The 25,889-nt window shown below is 38.3% G+C and overlaps 1 protein-coding gene across 3 annotated transcripts in view; it reads left to right on the forward strand.

Moving 5' to 3' along the window:
• The window catches only part of ZNF521 (zinc finger protein 521), a 333,618-nt gene that overhangs the window by 161,068 nt on the left and 146,661 nt on the right, over nt 1–25,889 (forward strand). For all 3 annotated transcript variants that reach the window (XM_044294192.1, XM_044294191.1, XM_044294190.1), the window contains one exon: nt 647–731. In XM_044294192.1, the coding sequence (XP_044150127.1) occupies nt 647–731 (85 nt within the window). The remainder of the gene's footprint in view (nt 1–646; nt 732–25,889) is intronic.

The following is a 25,889-nucleotide window of genomic DNA, read 5'->3' on the forward strand; positions in this document are numbered from 1 at the left end:
GTTTTTGACCCACACCTGGTTTTGGCTCTCAATAACTGATGGAAATAACTGAAGTGTGAACTAGGCCTTGTAGGCAAGTAAATGGGTAAAAAATGTTTTATAAAGTTTTATTAATTAAAATTGCAAAAATAAAATCCCCTCCACATAGTGGTATCTCCACGTCCATAATGACCCGCACTACACAATTATTATGTAATTCATCCAGTTAAAAAAAAAGTCAGAATTGCTGTTTTTTGCTTCTTCATATTCATATTCCCACATATCTGTGTGCCAAAGATGGGGGTGTAACTTAGCTTTGAGCAGGAGGAATGCATTCCCAAACATTTCCATCAGGAAAGTTCTTCCTTTTTTGTCTAGCATCCTTTCTTTTTTTGGTAATAAGAAGAGCAAAAAGTATGGATCCCTAGGGAGTATGAGCCTTCATGGTGAGGAATAGACCTGGAAACAAATACAAAAGAACAATAGACATTTTCTTTGGCTGTTTTTTTTTTTTACCTGCATGAAAATATACATATGTTCCCAAACAGAGGAAAGTTGGAGAAAAAATAATGCATGTCTGTATCCTAATAAACTTCATAGCTATTTGATAATTTCAATCATTCTATCAGTTCTATACAATAATGGTATCTTTTGTATAATATTGTAGAAGAAAACCTATCAATGCATCAAGTGCCAGATGGTGTTCTACAATGAATGGGATATCCAGGTCCATGTTGCAAATCACATGATAGGTAAGTGCAGCTTTGTTTCTTCAATGGCATATAAAAATGGAAAACGTTATCTGAGTTATCTGTCTTGAATCTTCCTTTGCTTATTTGGTTATGCTTCCAATAGAAAGCTAATATCCAACAGTGAAGGTTCTTCCTCTTTCTGGTCAATGTTTGTACTTGCTCTCCTGACTTACCTGCTAAGCAGAATGTTGCTCCCTTTGGTTACATCTTAGCAATGTAAGTAAACCATCAAACTATTGTGTTTGTATTTTTAGACTTGACTGGTCCCTGCAGTTGCCACTGGAGGGTGATTAGGAGCATAGAGCGTATGGTTTTTTATTATTGTGTCCATGTGCAAGTAGTAAGCCATTAGCTCATAAGCTTCCCCTCGTAGTGGCCAGAATTGTACTTCTATGCCTATATATAAATTTTAAAAATGTATAAATTTCAAGTCCATTTATATTGATAGCCTATCCATCAATATCTGATCAGCGTCGGTCTGTCAATAAGCTGCGCTGAAGTAGCTCTGGCACTAGAAGGCGACACCAGAACTACTGCTCTGTCCATTGTGCTTGGTGTGTACAGAGCTGGTCACTGTATGGCTGCGCCCATTGAAATAATTGGGAACGGGGCTGCAGTTACCAGCTCCATCCTCTCCACACACAGTGGACAGAGTTGTATTCTGCACCCCCACCAATCACATATTGATGGTCTATCCTGAGGAAAATCAGAAAGAAATCAGCACAGACATTTTAACTTGTTTAGATAAAACTATACAACGTGTTATTCTAGGATGGGAATTCATATAAAGGTGTCTGAGATGGCAAGAGAAAGTCCTCAGGGCCTACAGTAGGTCCATCTAGTGAGGATATTTTAAAGAGGAATATACTGTATATTTATATGTTTTTTTTATGAAAAAAAGTTGTACCAACTGTTATTACAGTCTATAAATTATTGCTTAATTACAAAAATATTAAAACTTTGCATGAATTTGACATTTTATTCATGGAACGGAAATGTTTGCAGGTGGAAGGATATACTCTCAGCGATGCATTTGCAGTTGGAAGAGTAAGCCAACATCTATAATTGTAGGCACAATCCCTGCAGAGCAATAGAAAAACTAAAAAGTATATGCGTACATTAGGCCAAGAGCAACTGTCTGCAGTGCTAAATAACCATCCAAGTAAAGTAACATTGTCTTACTAGTCCTATGTCTGGAAATTACATTTGCCAAGCTTCACCAACCTGGAGCAGTTCAAAAGACGTTACTGTAAATGTCGAAACCTTTTCCACATTTGTTTGGTGCATCAAGTACCTTGTGATTTGATATTTAAGCAAGGGCATGATCAAAGGGCAGATTCTAATTTATTGCTTTTAATGCACCAAGATATTCAGCATCTTACATAAACTAATAAATGGAAGGTAGTTCTATGACTTGAGGTCCCAGTAGTTCAATAGACGTTTGGAGAGATAATGGTGTTTCTTTTTTTTATTTTATTAATATTTTATTTTTATTTCTTACAAAACATGATATAGGCAAACAGCTTTCCCATTTCCAATTTTTTTTATATCTTGAAATTAGACATTAGAGGGTAGGAAAGTACATTACAAATTAAATGTTATACAATAACATATAATCCCTTTTCCACCCATTATCCCATGTTGCCTCTCGTTGCCCACGGAAGCAGCAGGGATTCCCGCAAAATCATCAACTGATGTATCGACTAATACAGTAGTTCATCTAACTCGTTCAGTTCCAGATCCACTGAGTTGGGGGGTTACATCCAATTTACCCATACTTTTTCCCACTGTGATATCTGTTTTTTGGCTAAGCAATAATTTCTTTAATCTTATTCATTAAATTTCTCCACTCTACCGAAGTGGGGGATTGAGTAGTACCCATTTCCTAAGTATAACTCTGGCGAGTAATAGACCTTTCAGCCAGGTTATACAATCCTTCTTGCTAATATCATCTATAGGGAGGTACCCCAATACAGCAAGTTCAATTCCTAATACATGTTTATATTCGAGTTTCCCAACTAAGACCTAAAAAATCTTAGCCCAGTATTGCTGAATAATCGGGCAGCTCCAAATTATAATTATAGTAAAATCAGCTTGTTCAATTTGGCACTTAGGGCACCTGGGATCCGAATCCTTATATATCTTTGAAAGCTGTAGCGGGGTATAGTATAACCGGTGAACTATTTTAAATTGGATAAACCTAAAATTTGTAGAAATTATTGCCCAGTTTATATTTTTATATACCACCAATAGTATATAAAATAGTGTATAGTGTAAAATAGTAAATAAAATTGTAACATAGTACATAAGGCCGAAAAAAGACATTTGTCCATCCAGTTCGGCCTGTCATCCTGCAAGTTGATCCAGAGGAAGGCAAAAAAAAAAAACTGTGAGGTAGAAGCCAATTTTCCTCACTTTAGGGGAATAAAAATTCCTTCCCGACTCCAATCAGGCAATCAGAATAAATCCCTGGATCAACGACCCCTCTCTAGTAGCTATAGCCTGTAATATTATTACACTCCAGAAATGTGTATATAATAGTGTCACTCCCAATCTCTGATTCCCACTTATTTTCACTCTTGAATTTTAATATCTTACCTAAGTCTTAATTTTTTTTTATATACCTGTGATATAGTGATTTTCATTTCCTTACTATTCTTCATACTTACAAAAGCGTGTTTTAATTGTGTGTATCTATACCAGACTAAAGTTTCAGCTTGTGTATCAGGACACAATTCCTTAAAAGGTCTAATATGTTCAGAATTAACCAGTTGTGAAACCAAAACTATTCCCCTCTTTTCCCAAAATGATTAATTATCTAGTGTGATAAATTCCTTTATATTAAAGTTCTGCCAAAGTGGGGTAAAGTGTAAGGCATATGAAATCCCTAATACCTTTTAAATTTTATACCATACCAGCTGTAGCATTCTACTTATGGGGCATTGTTTCCCCCGGATACCAAGGTACCCCGTTTCTAATATGCTGATTATATCTCGTTGGGAACCTCCTTACTCCTTTATAAAATATTATTGATAATGGTGTTTCTGGGGTAAGGGCAACAACCCATGAGTGAATTGCTAGATTTTTTCCACTCTTGGGAAACTGCTACAAACATCCCATTTCTACTGTAAAAGGGGCAGCCGCACATGACTTCTCATGACTGTCCAAGTATAAAGCTATTTTTCAGGTCTACAGTATTGATGATGTCCTTTAGGATAGGCTATCAATATCAGATTGGTTCGGGATCCAAATCCTGGCATGCTATCCACTGAGCTAACTGAAGTGATCTCCAGCTTGAGCGCTGTCCCTCCTCTTTTGGTAGCAGCTGGGTTTGGGGTTGTTGATGAATGGAACTGAACCAAAATAGCAGGCATAACCACTACCAAAAGCATGGAGCTGTGCCTGAGAAACAATAAGGAGGACAAAGAGGAGATGCTATGAAAACAAAGTAGCACATACTGCCACCGATCAGGTATTGATGGCTTATTGTGTAGGGGACCCCATTAATTATGATTTTTTTTTATATATTTCTTCACAAATAGGTTTTATTGTTATGGGTGCAAGGATACTAGATATATACACAGGATCTATAAAATTATAAAAAAAACTTCATTGCTCCCTGACCTAATAATAAGATAACTGAACTATATTGTGGATTTACAAGCATATACTGTAGACTGGTGCCTCTCACTCAGAACAGAAAGTAGTGGGAGAAGGTAGGAGGAGCACGCCCCTTGCGAATAGAGAGGACTTCATAAGCATGAACCCACTGTATTCTCTTCAATCACATATTATACAAAATGTCACAATATTTTGAAAACCATTTTGCATTATAGCCCGGTAGACCTGGCGCTGTAACATGCTGTCCTAAACTAGGGCAACATATTTTAACGATACAACCACTTTAAGGAAAATTAAGCATTTCAATCAATCTAATACATTGGAAAATAAAGTCACTGAATGAGGAAATGAAGTTAAGAGTCCTTAATCGCCAAATGATTTACCATATATATGTTTATATCAAGCCCCCAAACCCCAATATGGAAACCTTGAATTTATTTATATTTTTTTACTTCCTCCCTGACTAAAACATTTAAAAATTATTATTCCTAAATGTTAGGTGGGTTATTTCAAACAAGCAGAAATAGGTATATAGACGCATAGATTGTCATTAGTATATGAGATGAAACATGACGAAATGATTTTTATGGCCTAAAAAATGTTTCTTCCATCGAGACATCATGTATTTCTTCATCACAAATGAAATTACATTCTAAATTCATAGTCCATTGAACTTTTTTTCTCTTAATTCATCAAAGGTTGGCCAAATATGTTTTAAAAATGCTGAAACATAAAATATTACAAGTACTTCTTTTATCTATTTTGTGCTGTCCCTGAAGGCAACTTGAAGGAGATGAGATGTAGGATCCCTTATGATATTCAGTGGTGACATTTAGAAAAGTCATATTGCCAGAGAGTAATTTGAATAGTTGGCCATTCATGCCAGATTTATGAAGTGAAATTAATTTACTGCCTGCATTACACTAAACAGCCCACAATCCTGATCACACACCATGGCGCCGGAGGTTTCTAGCTTCTTTGCCTTTGTTTGTACAATGTTGTTGGGTGGCACACACAATTCACGTGTATTTGTGATGAGTAGTAGGCTTGTGATGAGTAGTTGAAACTAGGAGGGTAAAAAATATAACTGATTACTTGCATATGGAGAATTAAAAGTTTAGCTCTACTTACACAGGGAGTCAATTACAAAATATAAACTGAAGTTCAAAAATTAGGAATTTTTTGAGTTTACAATTCCGCTCTCGCCACTTTCTTACAAAATGGTTTGGAGTTAGCAGAAGGGACAGGGCATCACAGCCTGAAAGCTTCACTCTAATTCAGTGGTCCTCAACTCCAGTCCTCGGGACCCACCTACTAGTCATGTTTTCAGGATTTCCTTAGTATTGAGCAGGTGATATAATTAGTGTCCATGCATCAGGACTTGCCACAGGTATTTATTCTATGGGATATTCCCAAATCCTGACCGGCAGGTGGGTCCCGAGGAACGGAGTTGGGGAACCCTGCTCTAATTGACATCAGAAAACTAGCACAAATAATAACTGAAATGTATGCCAGCTCCTGGCACACAGACATCACAGATGAAACACATTTAGTAAAAGGCCTGTTCCTCTTAATAAATTGGTTGCATCTTTCTCTGGTTGACATTTAGGCTAGTTTCATATTTGCGTTACCAGTCTCCAGCAGATTGTTCTGACAGAAAAAAACCTGCCGGAGCTCTCTGGTTCTGACACGTAGCCGGATGCTACCACAAACCAGCCGGCCCTATTGTCTAAAATGGGATCCTATAGAGATCAAATATGCTGGGATATGACCCGACAGAACGGTAACACAAATGTGACAGAAGCCTTAGGCCTCTATGGAGCGACAGGAATCATGCGTGATCTGCTAGTCTATTGAATCAGGGGAGCAAGACCCTCATATAATCAATGGGGTTCCCCATGTCAGACCCTCCCCAATCAGATGTTTATCCTTTATCCTGTTGATAGAGGATAGCCTTAGAACTTAGCACAACCCTTTTAAATCCCTTTTTAAATCTGGCTTCTTTGAGGATATGAAAGGTATACGCCTTACTTATTAGTAATCCAGCAATGTATAGACTATGAGGGTCATTTACTAAGTCATATACACCAGTTTTGTGGCGTATATCTGTTGCAGATTGTGGCACAAAGGTTATTTGTACCGCAATATGAAACTTTTCCCTGCTTACGCCAGAACTAAAAAAGGGGACAAGGCATTTATCATTTTCTACGCCTGTTTTAGGCACAGAAAATGTTCTGAATCTATACCAGCAAGAAAGCTGCTGTAGATTTAGACCGGCAGTGGATGCGCCAAAGTTATGTAGAGGCCTGTGCCAGTCTTAATAAATGACCCCCTATGTATCAAATAGCCACATTTGGGTTAATAAGAAGTACTGTTGATACTTCTGATAAAAGTCATGTTACATTTATAAGAGTTTCTGAGTGTTCTATATGGAGCTAGAGGTGGAAATCAATATTAAAAAGACTATTTTTATTCAAAACTTTTTCTTAGAGCAAAACACATCAAGACTTGAATTTACAAATACCATATCCTTCTAATGGCTTGCTTACAACACAGCAGAAACTCTGCTTAAGGCAAGCTTGGGGATAGTAATTACTTGGTGTTTTTTACTAATTGAATGAAGTGGTTTCTTGCTAATAAGCTAACAAGTGTGTTTTATCATTTCGAGAACTCCTAAGGTTTCAGGCACTTTATTAAATACTTTTTTTCGTGTTTAATTTCATATAAAACCATGCTAATTAACCATTGACTGTATTAGTATCCCTATAAATACACAGTCTAGTGCCTTGTTGTTTGATAGTAGATCAAAGTATGAGGGATAGATTTACAAATCTTTCTTCTTGTAGTATGCAGAAGGTTCTTTTGTGTTTTGAGTTTTTTATTTGTTTATTTCCCTAAACAAACACTCTTGGTTAATGAAGAGCAGAAAACTATTAATATAATCCTCATGGTATAAAACGTACGACCCGTGGTCATAATGAAGAGCTGATATAGTTATGTTTGCAGTATACTAAATTTAACTGTTAGCGGCAACATTTTAAAATGATTTGATTGCATTGTATGTTGTTTTATGCTGCATGTTTGTTTCTATATACTATATTTATATGCTGTAGTATGTATCATTTTGCTTATTGCATGTTTTTTCTACAGTATGTAAAATATTTACATTTAACATTAAAGGGGCTTTCCAGGATTTTAATATTGATGACCTATTCTCAGCTGGATGAAGAGATGGCCGCGCTCTTGCCAGCACAGCCTTCCCCTAATTAGGTACCTGTTTATCGTAACTGTAACATCACAGCAGTGAGCAGATGTAATTACAAGAGACCGTCCCATTCACTTCCATGGAACGGCTCGTTCCTGTACTGTACACTTCAATAGGAAGGAGCCATCCCATAGAAGTGAATGGGACGGCTTAGGTGTAATTACACTTGCTCACCACTGCAGTGTCAACGGCGAGCGGGTAAACAATGAAGGGAAGGCAACACTCGCACAAGCGCAGCCTTCTCTTCAAACGGGTATCAGTGGTGGTGTTCGGTATCAAACCCCTGCTGATAAGATATTGATGATCTATCCTGAGGATAGGTTATCAATATTAACCGGAAAACCCTTTTAATTTGTACATATTTATTTAGCCAAGGTCAATTTTAAATTTTCCATCTAGGGATCTGCTCTCAATAAATGGTCATATAGTGAATATGACCACTAGTATAATAATACTGTGAGTGCAACCATTACGATTACAACTGAACAAACAGTACTACTACTGTCTGTATGATTATTAGATAACTTGTATTTCATGTAAATAGTGACCTGTATTAAGTGACCCATGGGGGGCTGGGTTTAATGATCCCATCACAAGCAGTTTTTCTGGGTAAAAGAATGGCATAATGTGCAAAGGGAGCATTGACCAGATTTATGCCGAAAAACAAAGCACAAGGTTATATAAGATAAAAGTAACATATGTTTTATTTGATGACTATGAATTAAATTTTGTTAATATGAAATTTTACAGATATATTTGTTTTATTCTTGTTTTTATGTTGTGGAGGGGTAGGAAAATAGTCATTGCAATTGTGGCACGTGGCTGAGATTTGCTCTGATGCTTGAATATTCCACTGTTAGAAATTAATATCAAATCGGTAGGGATCCCACACAATGCAACCCCACTAATCAGCTGTTTCAGAGTAACTCTGGCACCCAAAGTTGGCATCGGAATTACACAACTCTATCCATTGTGTAGTGGACTAAGCTGGTAATCGCAGCACTGCACCCACTGAAGTGAATGAAAGCAGTTAAAGGCTCTGTCCTTTGCAAGTCTGATGCCGTCTTTCTCCACCAGAGCTGATCGGTATGGGTGCAGGATGTCAGACCTCTACTGATCAGGTATTGAAGGCCTATCCTAAGAATAGACCATCAGTATTAAAATCCTGGAATACCCGTTTAAACCAAACTATGTCCAAAGATGGAGCTACACCTTAAATGCCTGTAGAGCAAATCAAGGCTTAATGATTCTTAAACTATTAGTTCAATTTAATTAATCTTCTTCAAAATGTGTTTTTTCAGTAAAATTGTAGAATGCACTGTAGAGCAATTTTTTATTTTGTTGTCCCTACCTTAAAGGGGAATGATTTAAAATGGCCGTCAGCAACCTGTCCTAGAATCTGAGTAGGACCTCCACTTGCAGAACTGCCTAGGGGAGTGAGGGGTTGGGACCTCACTACGCACTGGCACTTGCATATACTACATTTTAGTGAGTGTTCCTGTCAGGCTGCTCAGCGATGATGACATATCATAAGCAGGATCCCATCATTGCCATCTATTGTAGAGCAGATTGTAGTGTGTAATGAGCCCCTGCCGCCTCACCCTCCTAGGCAGCTCTGCAAGTAGAGGTGACCAGTCCTGCTCACATTCCAGGACAGGTTGCTGGTGGCCATTTTAAATCATTCCTGGAGAATCCCTATAAAGATTCTTAGTACTGCCTGTCTGTTTTCATGGAGTGCAATATTTTAGGTTGCATGTACATTTTCATATTTTCTTTCTTAGAAATATACATATAGGACTTCTCCTTAGTAGTTATAGTGGCATTATTGCTATGGAAGCTCTGCAATGTTATTAGATGTGGGACAAACCAAAATTGTTTCTAGTTGTAGTGGCTGAAATTCTTGAATGAAGATGCAACAAGCTTTGTCCTCATACGCCATTCATGACTGCATTGTGTTAGAGTCTAAAAATGTACATGACAGACCATACCAGGCAACAGTGTCATTCCTAAGCAGATTCTCTTTGAAGTGCAACCAAAATCTGATTCTGTTGTGAATGGAGTACTGCCATGTAGACCTAAAATGTAACATAAAAATATAAAAACTAGGGGTCCTAATACTTCATATTTTAATATAAGATAATAGTCAAATCTCACTACCAAATCAAATGAGTATCAGCGTTAAAATATAGTAAATTGTTAAGGACAGATGTGGAAAAATAGTTGATATCAGAAGTAGCGACATGGGTGAATTAAAGCATGATTGTCCATATAATGGACTTTGGGTGTTTCTATCTTTATGGTTTATTGGTCCTTTATTCTCTGTATTATTATTTTTGTTTCTCTTTAACTAGTAAAATGTGAGCATTAGCTATCTATACTGAATTTAAGCATATAAACTCTTGAAATGTTTGCCATCATTTAATGATGAGATAAGCCTAACATTGTCAAGCCGTATTTGTTTTCAGTCTGATAACTTTTGACCAATAATTGCCATCCTCTAATTATCTATTTTAGTCATGAAGGAATCTTTCTCTGTGGGGGCCGGCATTATGATTAGAGCATAAATCCCATAAGATACATGTGTGTTCCAGATCGCTCCAAACAACTGTCTCCTGAAACGTAGCGGGCACATTGCAAACCACTCACTGTGCACAACAGAGGAGCACATTTGCTATTGTGGGCTCATCTGTCTGACAAATAAGATGATAAAAAGCCAAATTGTTAAATTGTTGATAGTTCACTGCTGCTACCAGGCAATTAAAATCATGTCAGTTACAGTAAAGACTGTTTGGATTTAGTTGTTTGCGCGGATAGCAATATTCTAGATTTTTAAATATTTAGTTGAATAGAAAATTAGCAAAAATAAATAAATCCTAATGCTGCTGTTGTAAGCAGAATAATTTACTATGATATATGTGTGTATATATATATATATATATATAGAGAGAGAGAGAGAGAGAGCAGCACAGCAAGTAATATTAGATTAGTGTGCTTGCGGACGTGACCAAAAACATCCAAAACATATAGTAGAAAAAATCTGTGAATAAAAAAGTGTCCTTTATTCACCACGTTTCACTCCTCTTGCTGGGACTTTTCTCAAGCAGTACAAAGGTGCAATAGTACAAAGTGCATATAATTATACCTCTCAAACTTAATAAATAAAAAAATACCAATTATCAAAAAATACAGAATTCTATTTTAATTAATCACAGTCAAATATAATCATGTACTAATGATGAATTTATGATATATCATATTTCATTTATGTATTGTACACTAATTGTACAAATAATGGATACACAGGATTATGTTATCTTCACAATGTATGATGTACTTTGGGTGCCACTACTGTATTGTGGCACTTTAGTATTTTTTGATAATTGTTATTTTTTGATCAATAAAAAAATATATACCTCTCTAATTATATATATATATATATATATATATATATATATATATATATATATATATATATATATACTTTGTACTATTGCCTCTTTGTACTGCTTGTCCCACTGAAACATCACATTGTGTATAAACTACTAGGACACTACTTATTCAAAATTGGCGGTGACCAGATTTTTTTCTAATATATATATATTCTATTGGGGCATATATGAAGCCTGCACATTTAATTAAATTTGATAATTTGAGATTTATTTTTTATATCACAAGACATATTTTCTTTTTATACCTAACATTTTAGCCCAAAATGTGGGTATATACTATAATACACCATATTACTAGTTGACTCCACCAAATAACTAACAATTTAAGTCATTTAAAGATTGATCATTTATTTATTTAATATAAAATATATGCTAAGTGCTGGTTCAGGAACATGTAAATGGATAATAAGTCCAAGGTCAGGCACTTCAGACTTCTGGATCTTTACAATTGCTGTATGTAAATGTACAATCTCTTTGGTCTCTTACAGCATTCATGTAGTACGCTTCTTTTTTCTATTACTTTGTATGCTATAAGGAACCTAACCAGCATCGCATAAGATGTTGGTTATTTGTGTATAGCCTTTATATTGGTCTGAGGTACAAATCTTTATACCTGGGTCTTTAATGATGCTTGAAGCAGCTCTCAAGTCACAGCTGGGAGAACTACACTTTTAAGTAAAGTCCCCCACCATGACTGATTTCCTTCAGTGTGACTGTCATGTTCTCTTACACACCTCTGAAGTAAGATGTCATGCTTGGGCGAGCTGCTTCTGTAACAAAACAAGTGGACAGAGACAGGCTGATTTTATTTTTCGCAGAGAAGGTCATGACGTGGATTGAGGACTCATGCCATGAAGTCGTGATAGTAATGTTGGTGATAAAAAAAGATCTTTCTGTAGGTTTGCAAAAATAGGTATATGGCTGATTTTACATTTTATGTTTAATATGTATCATTTTTCATTATCATATACAGCATACATTGTATGTACGGTGCAGCTACAGTAACAATACTGTACTTTCCATGATGTACTTTAGATACAGTTAGGCTGCAGTAGTTCAGATTTATGGTAACAGATTGTTGGGATCACTTATTTTAAATCCATATATTTTTATACCCCAGAACTTAGACATATAACCTAGATGTGTAGTAGCCAGAAGGAAAATGTTCTGCATATTTGTTGGCTGGTAGGACGCCTTGCTAAGTACTAGTCTGTCTATGCATTATACTTTTGTTTACTACTATTAGTATTGCCACCTTAAAGGTTTGCTTTATCTCTGCTGTATCTCACAGAATGTATCGGTAAATATAGTTTGCATTATACAATAGTTTCATGTTGGGCAAATCTTTCTACTTAATTTTTCTTCAAAACGTAGAAATTAGGGTATGGAGGACACGATATTGTATAACCCTAACTCACTGAATTGGTAGGTAATATGCAGCTTTACCAATGAGCAAACAAATATATGAAAAAGCGGTTTGGCAATTTTGTGTGCTATAACAGAACTCAGATTTTATATCCTGCATTGGATCACAAACTACTGAAATCTGTGCTGTTCCGTTTTATCAGAGAGCTTACCCTCTTGTGAGCAATACTGGCTTCTATCTGTAAAAGCCCATAAAGGGTTTCTGCACGGACCATACAAAAGGGATACTTTCCCTTTAATAGCCATCTGTACAGGAGGGATGAGAAGTGGGCCAGGTCATCTCTTCTCAGCTGTCATGATATTAACGTAGGTAATGGAGCAAGCTCTCTTTTCTGCTGGGTGTTGTTTTTCATAGATGTTCATCGATTTACACAGATAATTTTATTTATTTTATACAGTCGGTCCAGGAAATCTGGGCAGCATCACAAACGTTGCAATATTCCGATTTTTTTTCCCCCATTTTATTTTTCATTTGCAATGTTAACTTTTGTCTAGAAACAGGGTCACACCTACTGTGCAGATGGCTGCATGAATTGTATATCAGCCAAGATACTTAAAAGAAATGTCCAGTGTGGGCATATAATAAAATAAAAGATAAAAGTGAAGTATGTTCGGGAAATTCAAATATTCCTCAGCTTTAAGATGTAAGCAGCATAAGTTACCTAGACTTGTGCAGCTCCAATGACAATGGGAAAATTGGGGTCCCCCAATAGCCTGGAGAATTAAACGGTGAAGGACAGGCCACACATAATTGCACTCCCTTGAAATAAATGGAAGTTAAAACCTGAGAACACTTATTAAACTTGTCTATGACCCACCATGTTTGGTTTTTATTTTTCATTTAAGTTTCTATAATAATATATTTTTTTAAAAGATATTCAGATATTTAAGATACTGAGAAATACGCTCTTAAAACACATTTTTGAGGTCAGAAGTCAGGAACCAACAAAATATCTTGTTGTCTAGGATTTACTTATTGTCCGACAACAGTTGGAGTATGCTAAAATCAAATTTAAAAAACAACCAACGCTCACCTTTTGTTTCACCAATCAATTCATTGCAACCACTCTGGAGACCCCACCAATCTTTATTTTGCTGCAGAAATGATATACTGCATATCCAAGTAAATGCTGGAGTCAATTATTGGCCTTACAGTATGTCTTCTGGAGACTGCCGAGGCCAGAGTTTGGTTGCAGTACTCATTTGGAGCTACAGACATGTCAGGGCTGCAGTGGTGGGGGATTAAGCAAGTGAGTATTGGTTATTTTTTATCTTAGCATACTTCCTGCTTTCATACAATTTTTTGATCAAGATGAATTGTACTTCAGATATCCCACGCAACCAGCTTTTATCACAGAAGGAGTTGCTAAGCATCTCTCTGCTTCCTTCGCAAAAATAATATAAGTATTGCAATTAGTGGAGCTCTTTGTAAGTCCAGTTGACCGCTCCACCGTTCACCGCTAATTGAAGGGATCTTGGTCTGGGGAGTCTACCCTCTATCCATATGACCTAATGGGGCCAGTGGTGAGGGTTATTTGGGAGGTTAGAATGGGTGTACCTACCCTACCACTCTTCCATCTTGAATGCAGCCATCTTAAAGGGGTTTTCATATTTTTGTAAAGACAGTGAACGAGTTATAATAAAAAAAAAAAGAACATGTATTCACTGCTCTGAAGCCCCTCTGTTCCAGCACCACCGCTCCATCCTTCCCACCGAGCTTTGTTTTCATGACTGCAGCAGTGATCTGCCCGTCTACCGCATATGACTGCTGCAGTCAACAACTGGTTTAAGCAGTCCCAAGCCAAATAGAACTGAGGCTGGTAATTAGCTGCAGCATTGAGGTACAGTATATATGGGCATGCCAAAAAATAACGCTATGACAGCAGTGGTTAGAGCATCATTTTATTGTTTATCCATAAAAGGCATTCAGTGACATGGAATCAATATTTGGACAGTACGGTGTATAATGTAGACAAAAAGGTGCAGTACCATAGATGTATAGATATCTGTTGTGTTTTGGGGATGACAACTACCAAGTGTATTGATATCAGAATGTCCCAGTTTTTCAGCAATGCATATTAGTTTAGAGATGTGTGACAAAGCTATAACACTTTACAATTTTTTTATATCACAATTCCCCAGATTCTGACTGTTTTCATTAACGAACCTGACTTTAAGTCCAACGGGACTGCATCTCATCATTGGATTCTGAATCGAGTTGATTAGTTTGATCTCAGGGTGTAACACAAACATGGTTTATTATGCTAAAATATTAGAAGATATGATACTTGAACAGGAACAAAATGAGACCAGCACAGAATGATCTGACTCTATGTAAGGATTATGGAATCAGAAGAATCATTTAAGGGGCTAATAGCCTACCATATAATTAGGCGAAAGTGTGTAATTTCATAATTTTATTATATTACTTCCCCTTCTGTTTTTTAATTTTGGTAAAAATCCTCTATCATGTTCAAAACATAGATCTTTTGTTAAAATCTGTTTTATCTGTAGTCTAATCAGAAAGCTAAAGTCAATATGGACAGTGGGTGTCGAGCTTCAGCTGTTCATATTGTTGCATTTGGTGCACTGATGGGGTTTCGTAGGTCACCTTTAAAATTATGCCTATGACAGCAGCAGACACCTGCCAAGATTGCAAGGTATCTTACAGCTCTCAGGATGAAGCCTATGGCCTGGTAGGCCTCAGTTGGAGAGGTACGCATTTGCCGTACAGCTGGCATCACTGTATGGGGCAGCAGTGTGGGCTGTTAGGTAGCTGGAAGGGAGACAAGCATGAAATTTTGTCTAACCCGAGCTGCTTTTTTCCAGCTCTGTTGGCTGCTTTTCAGATCCTTGTTATAAAAAAAAAAAGAGTAAAGAAAAAAACATAATCAAGCACCCTTTAATCTGCCTGCGATTACCAGTAGTATAAAAAGAAGAGCATAATGAGGAAAAATGCCTCGTTTTGTTGCTTTCAAAAGCCAACAAATTGGAGTTAACTTGACAGGAAGTAGCTTAATAATTAGATTATTTATTTATTCCTGACACATCCCCCTGTTACTTGTCTCAGGAGACTCTGTACTTTGCTGTCTTCTGTGAACAAAGAGTCTACTGTCTATCAGTCAATTAAATGCACTCTTTAAGCAGAGGCAGCGTAGTCCTCAATGGAGAGAGCCCTGGGACATTGTAGCTGATGATGCCTTTCTCTGTACTGTACATCACACTCCACTACAGTCCCTACAGAGCTGGAATAAAGTCATGCATTAAAATATCACTTGTAGATTTGTTTGCTAATGAAGAGCCATTGAAATGTTTGTCTGTTTCTGTGGCGAAATCATTTATAAAAGGACTACTTGTTTGCATATATTAGTTCATTAGCTCCAAGAGCTTTTTAGGATTTCCAGAAATGAAAGTCAACAAATTAAAGCAAAACAAGTACATGATCATTTCGGTTTACTTTCAAATGGCATCAAAGTCAATAAGATACATAAAGTGAGGTAATTAGAATGGGTGGGGGTGGGGGGGTGGAGTACCAACATTTTCAGGAATTCAGAATTAGAGTAATCTTCTAATAATTTGCATTGAATATCTGGTAGCCTAATATGATTTAGTATGGAGAAAGAGTAACCGTTTCCCACGAGATATTGCTAGCCAACCGAAGTTTATGTAAAGTAGTGCTTGATGGAAAGTACCACTCAGCAGGACCTACTTGTTCTTCATTCTAAAAGAAGTAATAACACTTTAAAGAAGCATACAGGGAAATATAAAAAGAAATGGATTGCTTTGGGTATAAGTTCCTGGTATACACAAGCATAAGTATCAGACCGAAGGGCTGGAATAGTACCCTATAGACTATAACACGTTGTGTGGGTGGGTGGCTTAGGAGATATTTTTTTTTTGCACTTCCAAGTCCAGGATCAGATCTGGACAAACCATCTGATGTACTACTCTCTCTCGTGTGTATATATATATTTATATATACATATATATACCGGTGTATGTGTGTATATATATATATATATATATATATATATAATTTACCTCACCTTCTTTCATAGCTCAAAACATGAGCGCCGCAAGATGACCAGCACTAGATGCATGATTCTGTTGTGCGTTCTTTATGCTATATGTGTCTGTGCAAGAATGTATTGTATCATGGTTAATTGGAGTCCTTAGCAAAATTTTCTGAAAAGTATGGCTGGACGCTTCCGCATTCTTTAGTGTATTACTGTAGGTATTTCAGTAAAACCATTCCACAATTATGTGGAATAGTATGAATACTTTTGCAACCAAGTCTTACTGTGTATGTACTTTTTTTTTTAATTAAGCAAAGCAACTTTGAAAATAGTCGTTGGTAAAATCCACTACTGTTTTGTGAATATTGCTCCTATGTAGACTATTTAACTCCACTGTTACAGACTACAACTGGAAACAAACCTTGTGTAGTCAGATCCTATAGTCATACACTCTGTAATACAAACATATTGTACATTTGGTAAGTTACCCAAAAGACTGGGACAGATGGAAGGGACTGAAGAATTATCACGACTACACACACAGGGTTTGTTTGTAGTCTGTAACCATAGAGACACATAAGTCTGTAGACACAACACAGTATTATATTTTTGATAAAGACTAGTTGCCTAATTGTTTTTACTTTAGATCTATTGCAGCAATGGAACAAATTTGTTTGAAGTGTGTCCATATCAGTTAGTCAAAAGTCAAAAGGTATTGGGGCGACCACGCAAAGAGGTTTCTGCATGCAGTTTTGGAAGCAATACCCAGGGCTAAATTCAAAAAGAAAAGTAGTATCTGTCCTTATCCTTTCTCTCCTTATATAATCCTCATGTGATTTTGGATTTAAAAAACTGCATCAGGAAACCTGATCGTGTGGCCATGCCCTAAAGGAATATTATGAAAGTTTTGGACCAGTTGATCCCCTTATAAGATATTAGCTTGTACAAAGGTTACAGTTCTCAAATTGCATTACAGGTAACACCCATTTATACAAAGGTAGAAGTGCATCAAGTTCATAATTTTGCTGGGAATACACAAACTTCTACAATTTTTTTCTATTTTATATTGTGGCCATATAACCACTAGTGATGTGCGAAGTTATGAAAAATTTGATTTGGCTGTTTCACCTAATTTCACAAAGAAACTAGATTTGTGATGAGTCACTTCGTCACAAAGCGCATTACTTTGTATGTAGCAGACACAATGATGGGGAACGGCGATCATGCTGCCCCCTTTCATTGAACCCCTCAGATGCCACGTTCATCACTGATCACAGCATATGAGATTAAAATTGAGGCCTTTCAGGGGTTAATCCAGTTAAAAAACAAACATATTCACCTTATCCATTTGCAAGGCCATCGCAGCCATCTTGATTGAGGACACCATGCGAAATCTTGCACGGTGATGTGACATCATCACGCTGGCTGGGCGTGGTGACGTCATCACTGATGACGTCACTGCACCTGGCCAGCACGGTGATGTGGTGATGTCACACATCACCCCGCGTGAGATTTTCCGCGGTATCTTCAATCAAGCAAATGAATGAATGAGGTGAATTTTTTTTCCCCGCCATTTCAGTAACAGTCATTCTTTATCACAAATTAGGAGGAAATTCGGCTTTGCGGCAAATCTAATTTTTCCTGAAATTCGGGCCGAACGAAATTAGTTTTGCTTCGATTCGCTCAACACTAATTACCACCTCCATAGTCCATCGGTTGTTTGTCCACTTGCTAAAAAAATGCAGTGTACATTAAATGTGCAATAATAACCTTCACTTTTATAAATCCAAGAGAGACATTCTTGCCACGGCATCCTAGGCACATAATGCTTCTCTCCAAGCTGGAGAGTGTGTATATTGTAAATTATATTTTATATGCAAGCCTTAATGTATGTTGATCCTTATTTAGGGGGGCAGTGTGGGTTAGGGACTAGGAGAAAATCCCATTTTCCAGCTTGTTTCAAATGTAGTAAAAATGCTGCTTCAGTTGCTTTATGCTACTCACATTGGGAAAGGTGCTTATACTGTGATAATTATCATCAAGGAATATTAATGCGTTCAGCATTTGTAACCCAAAAACTCATTATAGCTTAAGCTGTGCATCATCTGTGAAGAGAGAACTTTGCCAGAATTCACTCTTCACAGGGGTTGCCTCCTGCTTCCTGCATACAGTAGTGGTCAGAGCATTGGAAGAGGTCACTTAGGCTATTTTTGATTGCTGAAGATCTGCATTTTTTATCTTTACCTTCTGTTTCAATGCCCTTTCATTATTGCTTCAGAATTTAGAATTATGCATGTTCACCGATATATCTGGACATCCATTACTATTTGTTAAATGGAGAAGGGGGACAAAGTGGGGGGGGGGGGGGTTATCATTTTTATTTATGGAGCAAATTTAGTGGCCATACTAGTGCTGTACACAATTGTGCTCATTGTTAGAACAATAATATATTTTGATGTTTATCAATAGTCATTGGTTATGTTTGACCATATTATTATAATTATTCATTTAATATTGTCTTAAAGTTAGCTCAACAGCATATATGGTTTCAAGTCCGTGCATTTGAATGTATACAATACTCATGGTGGATATTTTAAGTAACTCCCTGTGAAAGCAATTAGCTAATTTCTCTCATGGAGAAAGATCTTTTCTGAGCGTTAGAACATTAATGAAGCTTAATAGAGAAATATCTATAACCACATAATAAAGACATTGTTTCATTAATAACGTTGAAATATTGTTGCCAGATTGTTAGCGCAGTGATTTTTAACCCATGAAAGATTACTGTATCATTTCTTGAATTACACTGCCTTTATGAGAATAATGATTCATTCTTTCTTTTTCCCTGCCAAATTTAAGATTTATTGCATTTGTTAATAATTTCATGTTTTATACTAGGTATTGCTCTGTTTAGTTTTATTTGGGGCCGGGGGCTACAGAGTGGTTTTGTCCAAGCTTCCTGAAAGGAAGTATTCACTTTGGACTTTCCCATTTTGTTAGGAGGGTACCACACCTGATTGCGGTGCATCCTACTAGAAATCTCAGTGATCATCTGTGATCTGTGAGAGAACTTGGAAGCAAGATCACAGGGGGAAATAAAGCATTACCCTTGTATTTCATGCAGTAAATATGGCTTTCTGCCATTGGACCTCGTGTGCATATTATATCATTTTAAAAAATACTTGTGTCTATTTGTGTCTTCATATTTCCATATCCATATCTAATCAGTGAGGGGCACCCCCACTAATAAGCTGTTTAAAGGGGAAATGACTTTTGTGCTAGCATTGCATCCCTTTCAGTGTTTACATGTCTGCAGTGCAGGGTGATTAAAGCTTTCTCTCCCATTCAAGTGATTGGGATAAAAAGCTGTAATCACTGTGCAATCCCACTACAATGTAGACCAGTAGACATTGAAGGGGACAGTAGACACTGAAGAGGATGCAGCTCTTGCAAGAGCAGGGGTGCTGGATGACAACCCGATTAATTGAAAGCAATGTGCTCGGTTCTCCACCCATGCTTTCTGTAGCCCCACCGTTCTGACTAAGGTCCTGAAGATTACACCCTGCCCCCTCTATTAAAGGGATTATTTCATGATTAATATAATAAAATAAAATCAGACATATTAAAGTACATGCTAGTCTCTTTCTAACAAAGCTGGAACAAGCCCCATACCTCACATGGAACCAGAGATCTCCCCATTCATTTAGACTACCAGTTCAGGGGCGTGTCTTTTTTTGCTGCAGCTCTCTTCCTGTTACAGCTCAGGGGGCGTGTTCTTTCTCAGGGAGTGTGTCCTGGGTAACTGTCACAGCTTCCAGAGGCAAATCATTCTGTATCACTACCTTTTCCTCCTCTGTAGGAGAAGCTTTGCAAATCTTTTCAGATGGAGAGCCCTTCTCTAGATAACTCAAGAAGAAGGAGAGCCTGGAGCTTAAACATGGTAGGAGGCTGAGCAAGAGAGCAGAGAGGTCAGAACTGTATCTAAACAGAGCTGTATGGTCCTATATGTGATTCTCCATCCACTACTGTCTGAGTCTCCTAACACAGTACAAGCTCTTCTCTCCATAACAGAAAATTGAACAGAGAAAAAAGCATTTTCTTTTGGATGTCAAGAATATCAATCAGCTTTTTTAAAAGAGGATCCGGCTCCTAGCAGGTAAAGGATGAAATGGAGCAATGAGCATGTGTGACCATGCTGATTCGGCTCAGTAGGACGTTCACATTACTATTTAGATTGAACACCAGGGGGTACCATTATAATAAAATGATGGGAATATCTCATATTTTTGTAACTAAGGAAATTACAAAAGTATTTTTTTATGACAAAATTATATTACCCCTTTAAATCAGAATCCCCTTGTAGGATTATTGAAAATGTGCTTTCTCAACCAGGCATCTTCTTTACCTTCTATAGGGTAGAACTGTTTATGAGACATTCAATGACGGTTACAGTTACCGTACATTAGAATTTTATTGTTTTGAGTTTCTTTTATTGTTGTCACTTTGTATCTTGCTTCTAATATGAATAGGATGATGTAAGCCATATCACATCTTGCAGTAATGTGGCACTAGCCTGACTTAATGAGAATGAGAATTCAAATATTATTCTCATAGGGTACTTCTACGTGTACTACAGGGTGACCCGTGAAAAAGTAGCCCGCCTCCAGTGATAGTATGACAAGATGAACGAGCAAGTGGATTGTTTTTTGTTAATTACCCACAAGTCACAAAAGATGCTGAAAGTGGTCCCTGTTCACGTCAATGCATCTTTGGGCACGTCGGATTACGTTGGCTGATACTGCTTGCAGCTCTTCAACAGTGATGCTGCGGATAGTGTTTGTGATGTTTTCCTTGAGTTTATCCAGGTGGATTGTTAGCAGACACTTTCTGTTTTTAATTTCCCCACAGTTAAAAATCGCATGTGGACAAATCTGGGGAACATGGTGGCCATAACCCCTTGCTCACAGTTCACTTTTCCGTAAACAGTTCATAAACCCGTGCCAGTGAGTTCCCTAAGGTGCAGCATGTTGCCCCATCTTGTTGGAAAAAGCAGGACATTATTTCTTCTGCAGCACCACTGCTGAAGAACTGCATCAGCCAACATAATCCCACCTGCCCAAAGATGCATAGACGTGACTGGAGACCACACTCTCAGCATCTTTTCGGACTTGTGGGTAATTAAAATAATCCACTTGCTCGTTCATCTTGTCATACTATTGTTGGAGGCGGGCTATTTTTTCGTGGGCCAAACTGTAGAAAAAAAATCTGTTGTGGATTTTGCTTCAACCCCTGTGGTGAAACCTCAACAAAATCTGCATCTCTTACGGATTGCATGCGGATTTTGCAGCAGATTCCCCATGCATTTTACCCCATGCATTTAAACGGTTGTAATTTGTGATGAAAATCCGCACAAAAAATTGACAAGCTGTGGATTTAAAAATGCACCACGGGTCAACTTCTGCAAGGTTTTTCCACCCACAGAGTAGTGTTGAGATTTGATACAATCTCATCCACTGTGGATTTTCTGCCTGCAAATCTGGACGGAAAATCAGCAGTATTTCTGCTACTTGTAAACTTGTAATAAACCATATGCAAAATAAAATGTGTTACAGTTAACACTAAACATTTTTATGGTAGTAGTTATTTGGTGAAGCTATTCACAAGGTTTGAGCTGAATGCCAAATATATAACGGTACAAGTAGAACAAACAGATTGATGCTAACATAGCAAAAGAGGGTGTCTGGCAGGTGAATGGTATATTAAGATATTATGAGCCATATGCCAGTCACTGTTGTCTTAAGTTGTACCTTAGCTGGGTCGACCAAAGGTCTGCTGGTGTCGTGAGCAGATTCTAATTGGCAAGTGCTGAATTCCAGTTTCACTCACTTACTGTTATTTCATGACTGAAATGTGCTTAGCAGGTCATATTACCTAGTTCAAAGAGTCCTTGAATAATTTGCGGTGAATCAGTGAAGAAGTGCATGAATGTGACATTCTTTCTGAACAGTTTCGTTCTATTTTCTTCTGGTGTTTTCTCTCCATAGATTGGCTCCTATTCACAGAGAAGAGTTTCATGTGGCATCATTTCACTTAATAGCAAGGTTTAACATTGCATAGTTGTGCTCCTATTTTTCCACTTGAACTTTCAGCTTCAAACATTAGCGTTTTTCCAACAAAGTTGTATTTTTCATGAAATACATAGGTTATTCTGAAAGGGGCATCTCTGCCAGTCAGCCACATATGTATGTTACAGTCTTAGGGCACGGCGACACGGTCAGGTTTCCTGATGCAGTTTTGGAGGCCAAAATCAGAAGTGGATCATAAAAATGAGAAAAAGTATAAAGGATCGATTCTTTTTAATTCCTATAGATTTTATTGATACTATTTTTGGATACATGGGACTTTTTGATCATTTTATTCAGTTATTTTGGGCAGCTGAGGGGACAGAATGTATCAACAGCAGGGACATGGCAATCCCAGGGCCCTTTTGATTGCATTCACTAGGCGCTGAACATAGTACAGAGAAAGCTTGCTCCCTCTGCCTAACTGTTTAGATGCTGCAGTCTCTAAGACTGGGTTCAGACCTGAGCATTTTACAGCGCGTTCCTACGCGCTGTAAAACGCTCAACAGGCAAGAACCAATGATTCCCTATGGGAATGGTTCTCACCTGAGCATTTTACAGCGCGTACGGCGTCTTGTCACACGTTCCCGTACATAGACTTTAGCGGGAACGCGCGACAATGGGCGTTCGCTTGTCTCTGTATGCGCGCGGGCGTTTGCAATCGCGCATACAGAGACAAGCGAACGCCAATTGTCACGCGTTCCCACTAAAGTCTATGTACGGGAACGTGTGACAAGACGCCCCAAAGAAGCTCATGTACTTCTTGGGGCGTCGGGCGTTTTACAGCGCGATCGTATGCGCTGTAAAACGCTCAGGTGAGAACCATTCCCATAGGGAATCATTGGTTCTTGCCTGTTGAGCGTTTTACAGCGCGTAGGAACGCGCTGTAAAATGCTCAGGTCTGAACCCAGCCTTAGAGATTGCAGCATCTAAACAGTTAGGCAGAGGGAGCAAGCTTTCTCTGTACTATGTTCAGCGCCTAGTGAATGCAATCAAAGGGGCCCTAGGATTGCCATGTCCCTGCTGTTGATACATTCTGCCATCTAGAAGGATACAGAGCGCTCCATCGTGAACGCTCAGGTCTGAACCCAGCGTAATGGTCACGAGTCACAACATCTGAATAGTTGAACTGCTGGGATCGGAGGTCTCTCTAATCCCAGCAATGACAGTTGGGCGCCTGCTGTATAATACAGCCAGCAACCACAAACAATAGCATGGGCCCAGCTCTTGAGCCCACACATTACCATGATGTTACTGTACTATTACTGCATGGAGCCAGAGTGACCCAACTGATGTGACATAATAGAATATCATAGAGTAGAAAAGGGTTAAATTCCTGGAATATTGCATATAATGCATTCACTTATTTCGGTACCTGCCCTCAAGAAGCTGTTTGAATTAAATACCCTAAGGTTGCTATTAAATGTTTGTGAATAACTGCACATGGACTACCACTAATTGCTGGATTGCACATGTCCCATGGTTTAAAATTGCAAGTACAGGTACACCCCAGAAAATATTGGCAAACTACATGCACTTAGTGTGGCTTGGCCACTCATGTAACAACTCTGTAAGGCATTGTTACATCTGCATTGGAGGCTCTGTCCAAAAGGTCAGGTAAACTAAAGACAAATAAGGCTACTTTCACACTAGCGTTCGATCGGATCCGTTCTGAACGGATCCGATCATAATAATGCAGACGGAGGCTCCGTTCAGTACGGATCCGTCTGCATTATTTTAGCATAAAAACAGCTAAGTGTGAAAATAGCCTCGTACGGATCCGTCCAGACTTTCAATGTAAAGTCAATGGGGGACGGATCCGCCTGAAGATTGAGCCATATTGTGGCATCTTCAAACGGATCCGTCCCCATTGACTTACATTGTAAGTCTGGACGGATCCGCACGGATCCGCACGCCTCCGCACTGCCAGGCGGACACCCGAACGCTGCAAGCAGCGTTCAGCTGTCCGCCTGTCCGTGCGGAGGCGAGCGGAGCGGAGGCTGAACGCCGCCAGACTGATGCAGTCTGAGCGGATCCGCTCCATTCAGACTGCATCAGGGCTGGACGGCTGCGTTCGGGTCCGCTCGTGAGCCCCTTCAAACGGAGCTCACGAGCGGACAGCCGAACGCTAGTGTGAAAGTAGCCTTAAGTGATACATCAGTGATGACCCCTCCTCTCCACTACTAACTCTTCCAGCGTCCCTGTTGTTCTCTACTTCCTGGCCCCATTTGATACGCAGGAAACACCACAGAAGGTCAGTAAGTGGCTGAGCCATCATTTTCTTTGTGTCAAGAGGGACCAGGAAGTAGAAACCAGTGTGCACCTGATAAGCATCAGAATGGGAGCATTGGTGCTGTACATATTATTTTTTTTTTTTATGCCAGCCTGAAATAACTGGCTAGACAACTTTTTGAAGGATAATCATGAGCATCTGTATGACTTTGCATAAATACGTTGCTTATCTAGATCAGAACCTGATGGTATCTATAATGTGTTCTGTTGCTTTGCCTTTCTTTACATCATGGCTCCAGAGCTTCCCAGTTCAGTTCCTGACACTTGTCTACTTCGACACTTTTGCATGCATATTTTGCTACCAAAACAGGATAGACAGAAGAAGATAATCCTGTAATTGCAGGATCAGACTACATGGAGTTTGTAGTCTTTTACCAAGGTGACAAATAGGTCTGCATAGGAGGTGTAGACACTGATCTACATGTAGGTTATTTTAAGTGAAGGCCAAGTTATTTCAGCTCATGGTTTATGTTCATTGCAGCAGGATAGCCATTTCACAATATACACAGTACATGCAGAGTGGCACAGACAAGTGGGTATATTACATGTTCTCCTATGCTGATGGTAAATGCAGGTATTAGCAGATCAGTTAAATATGTAGCATGGCAGATCATGTAAAGATGTTTTGGAATCTTATAAGGTTGCCTTCCCATACTTCTAATTTGTGTTATGTAATAAATATGAATCATAAAATAAACATGCATAAAGAGTAGAGAAAGCTTATAGGTGCTATCTTGGCTTTGTGGTGAATACGTTGTAATGTAACGGTATGCAGCTACATTTTCTGCCCTTCTCTTCAGAATTATTTTGCGGTACATGTAATGTCTCCAAAGCTATTGCAGTGAAATATTAAATCTGAGATGTGCTTGCTGACATAAATGTGCACGTTGCGCTTTCAACCCCAAGAGGAGCAATGTGGCAAAAAAAGGAAAGTGCCATCTGTGTGCCCATGTAATGTCGCTGCCAGC

This window comes from Bufo gargarizans, chromosome 5 (assembly GCF_014858855.1).
Source record: "Bufo gargarizans isolate SCDJY-AF-19 chromosome 5, ASM1485885v1, whole genome shotgun sequence".
In the NCBI taxonomy this organism is placed as follows: domain Eukaryota; kingdom Metazoa; phylum Chordata; class Amphibia; order Anura; family Bufonidae; genus Bufo; species Bufo gargarizans.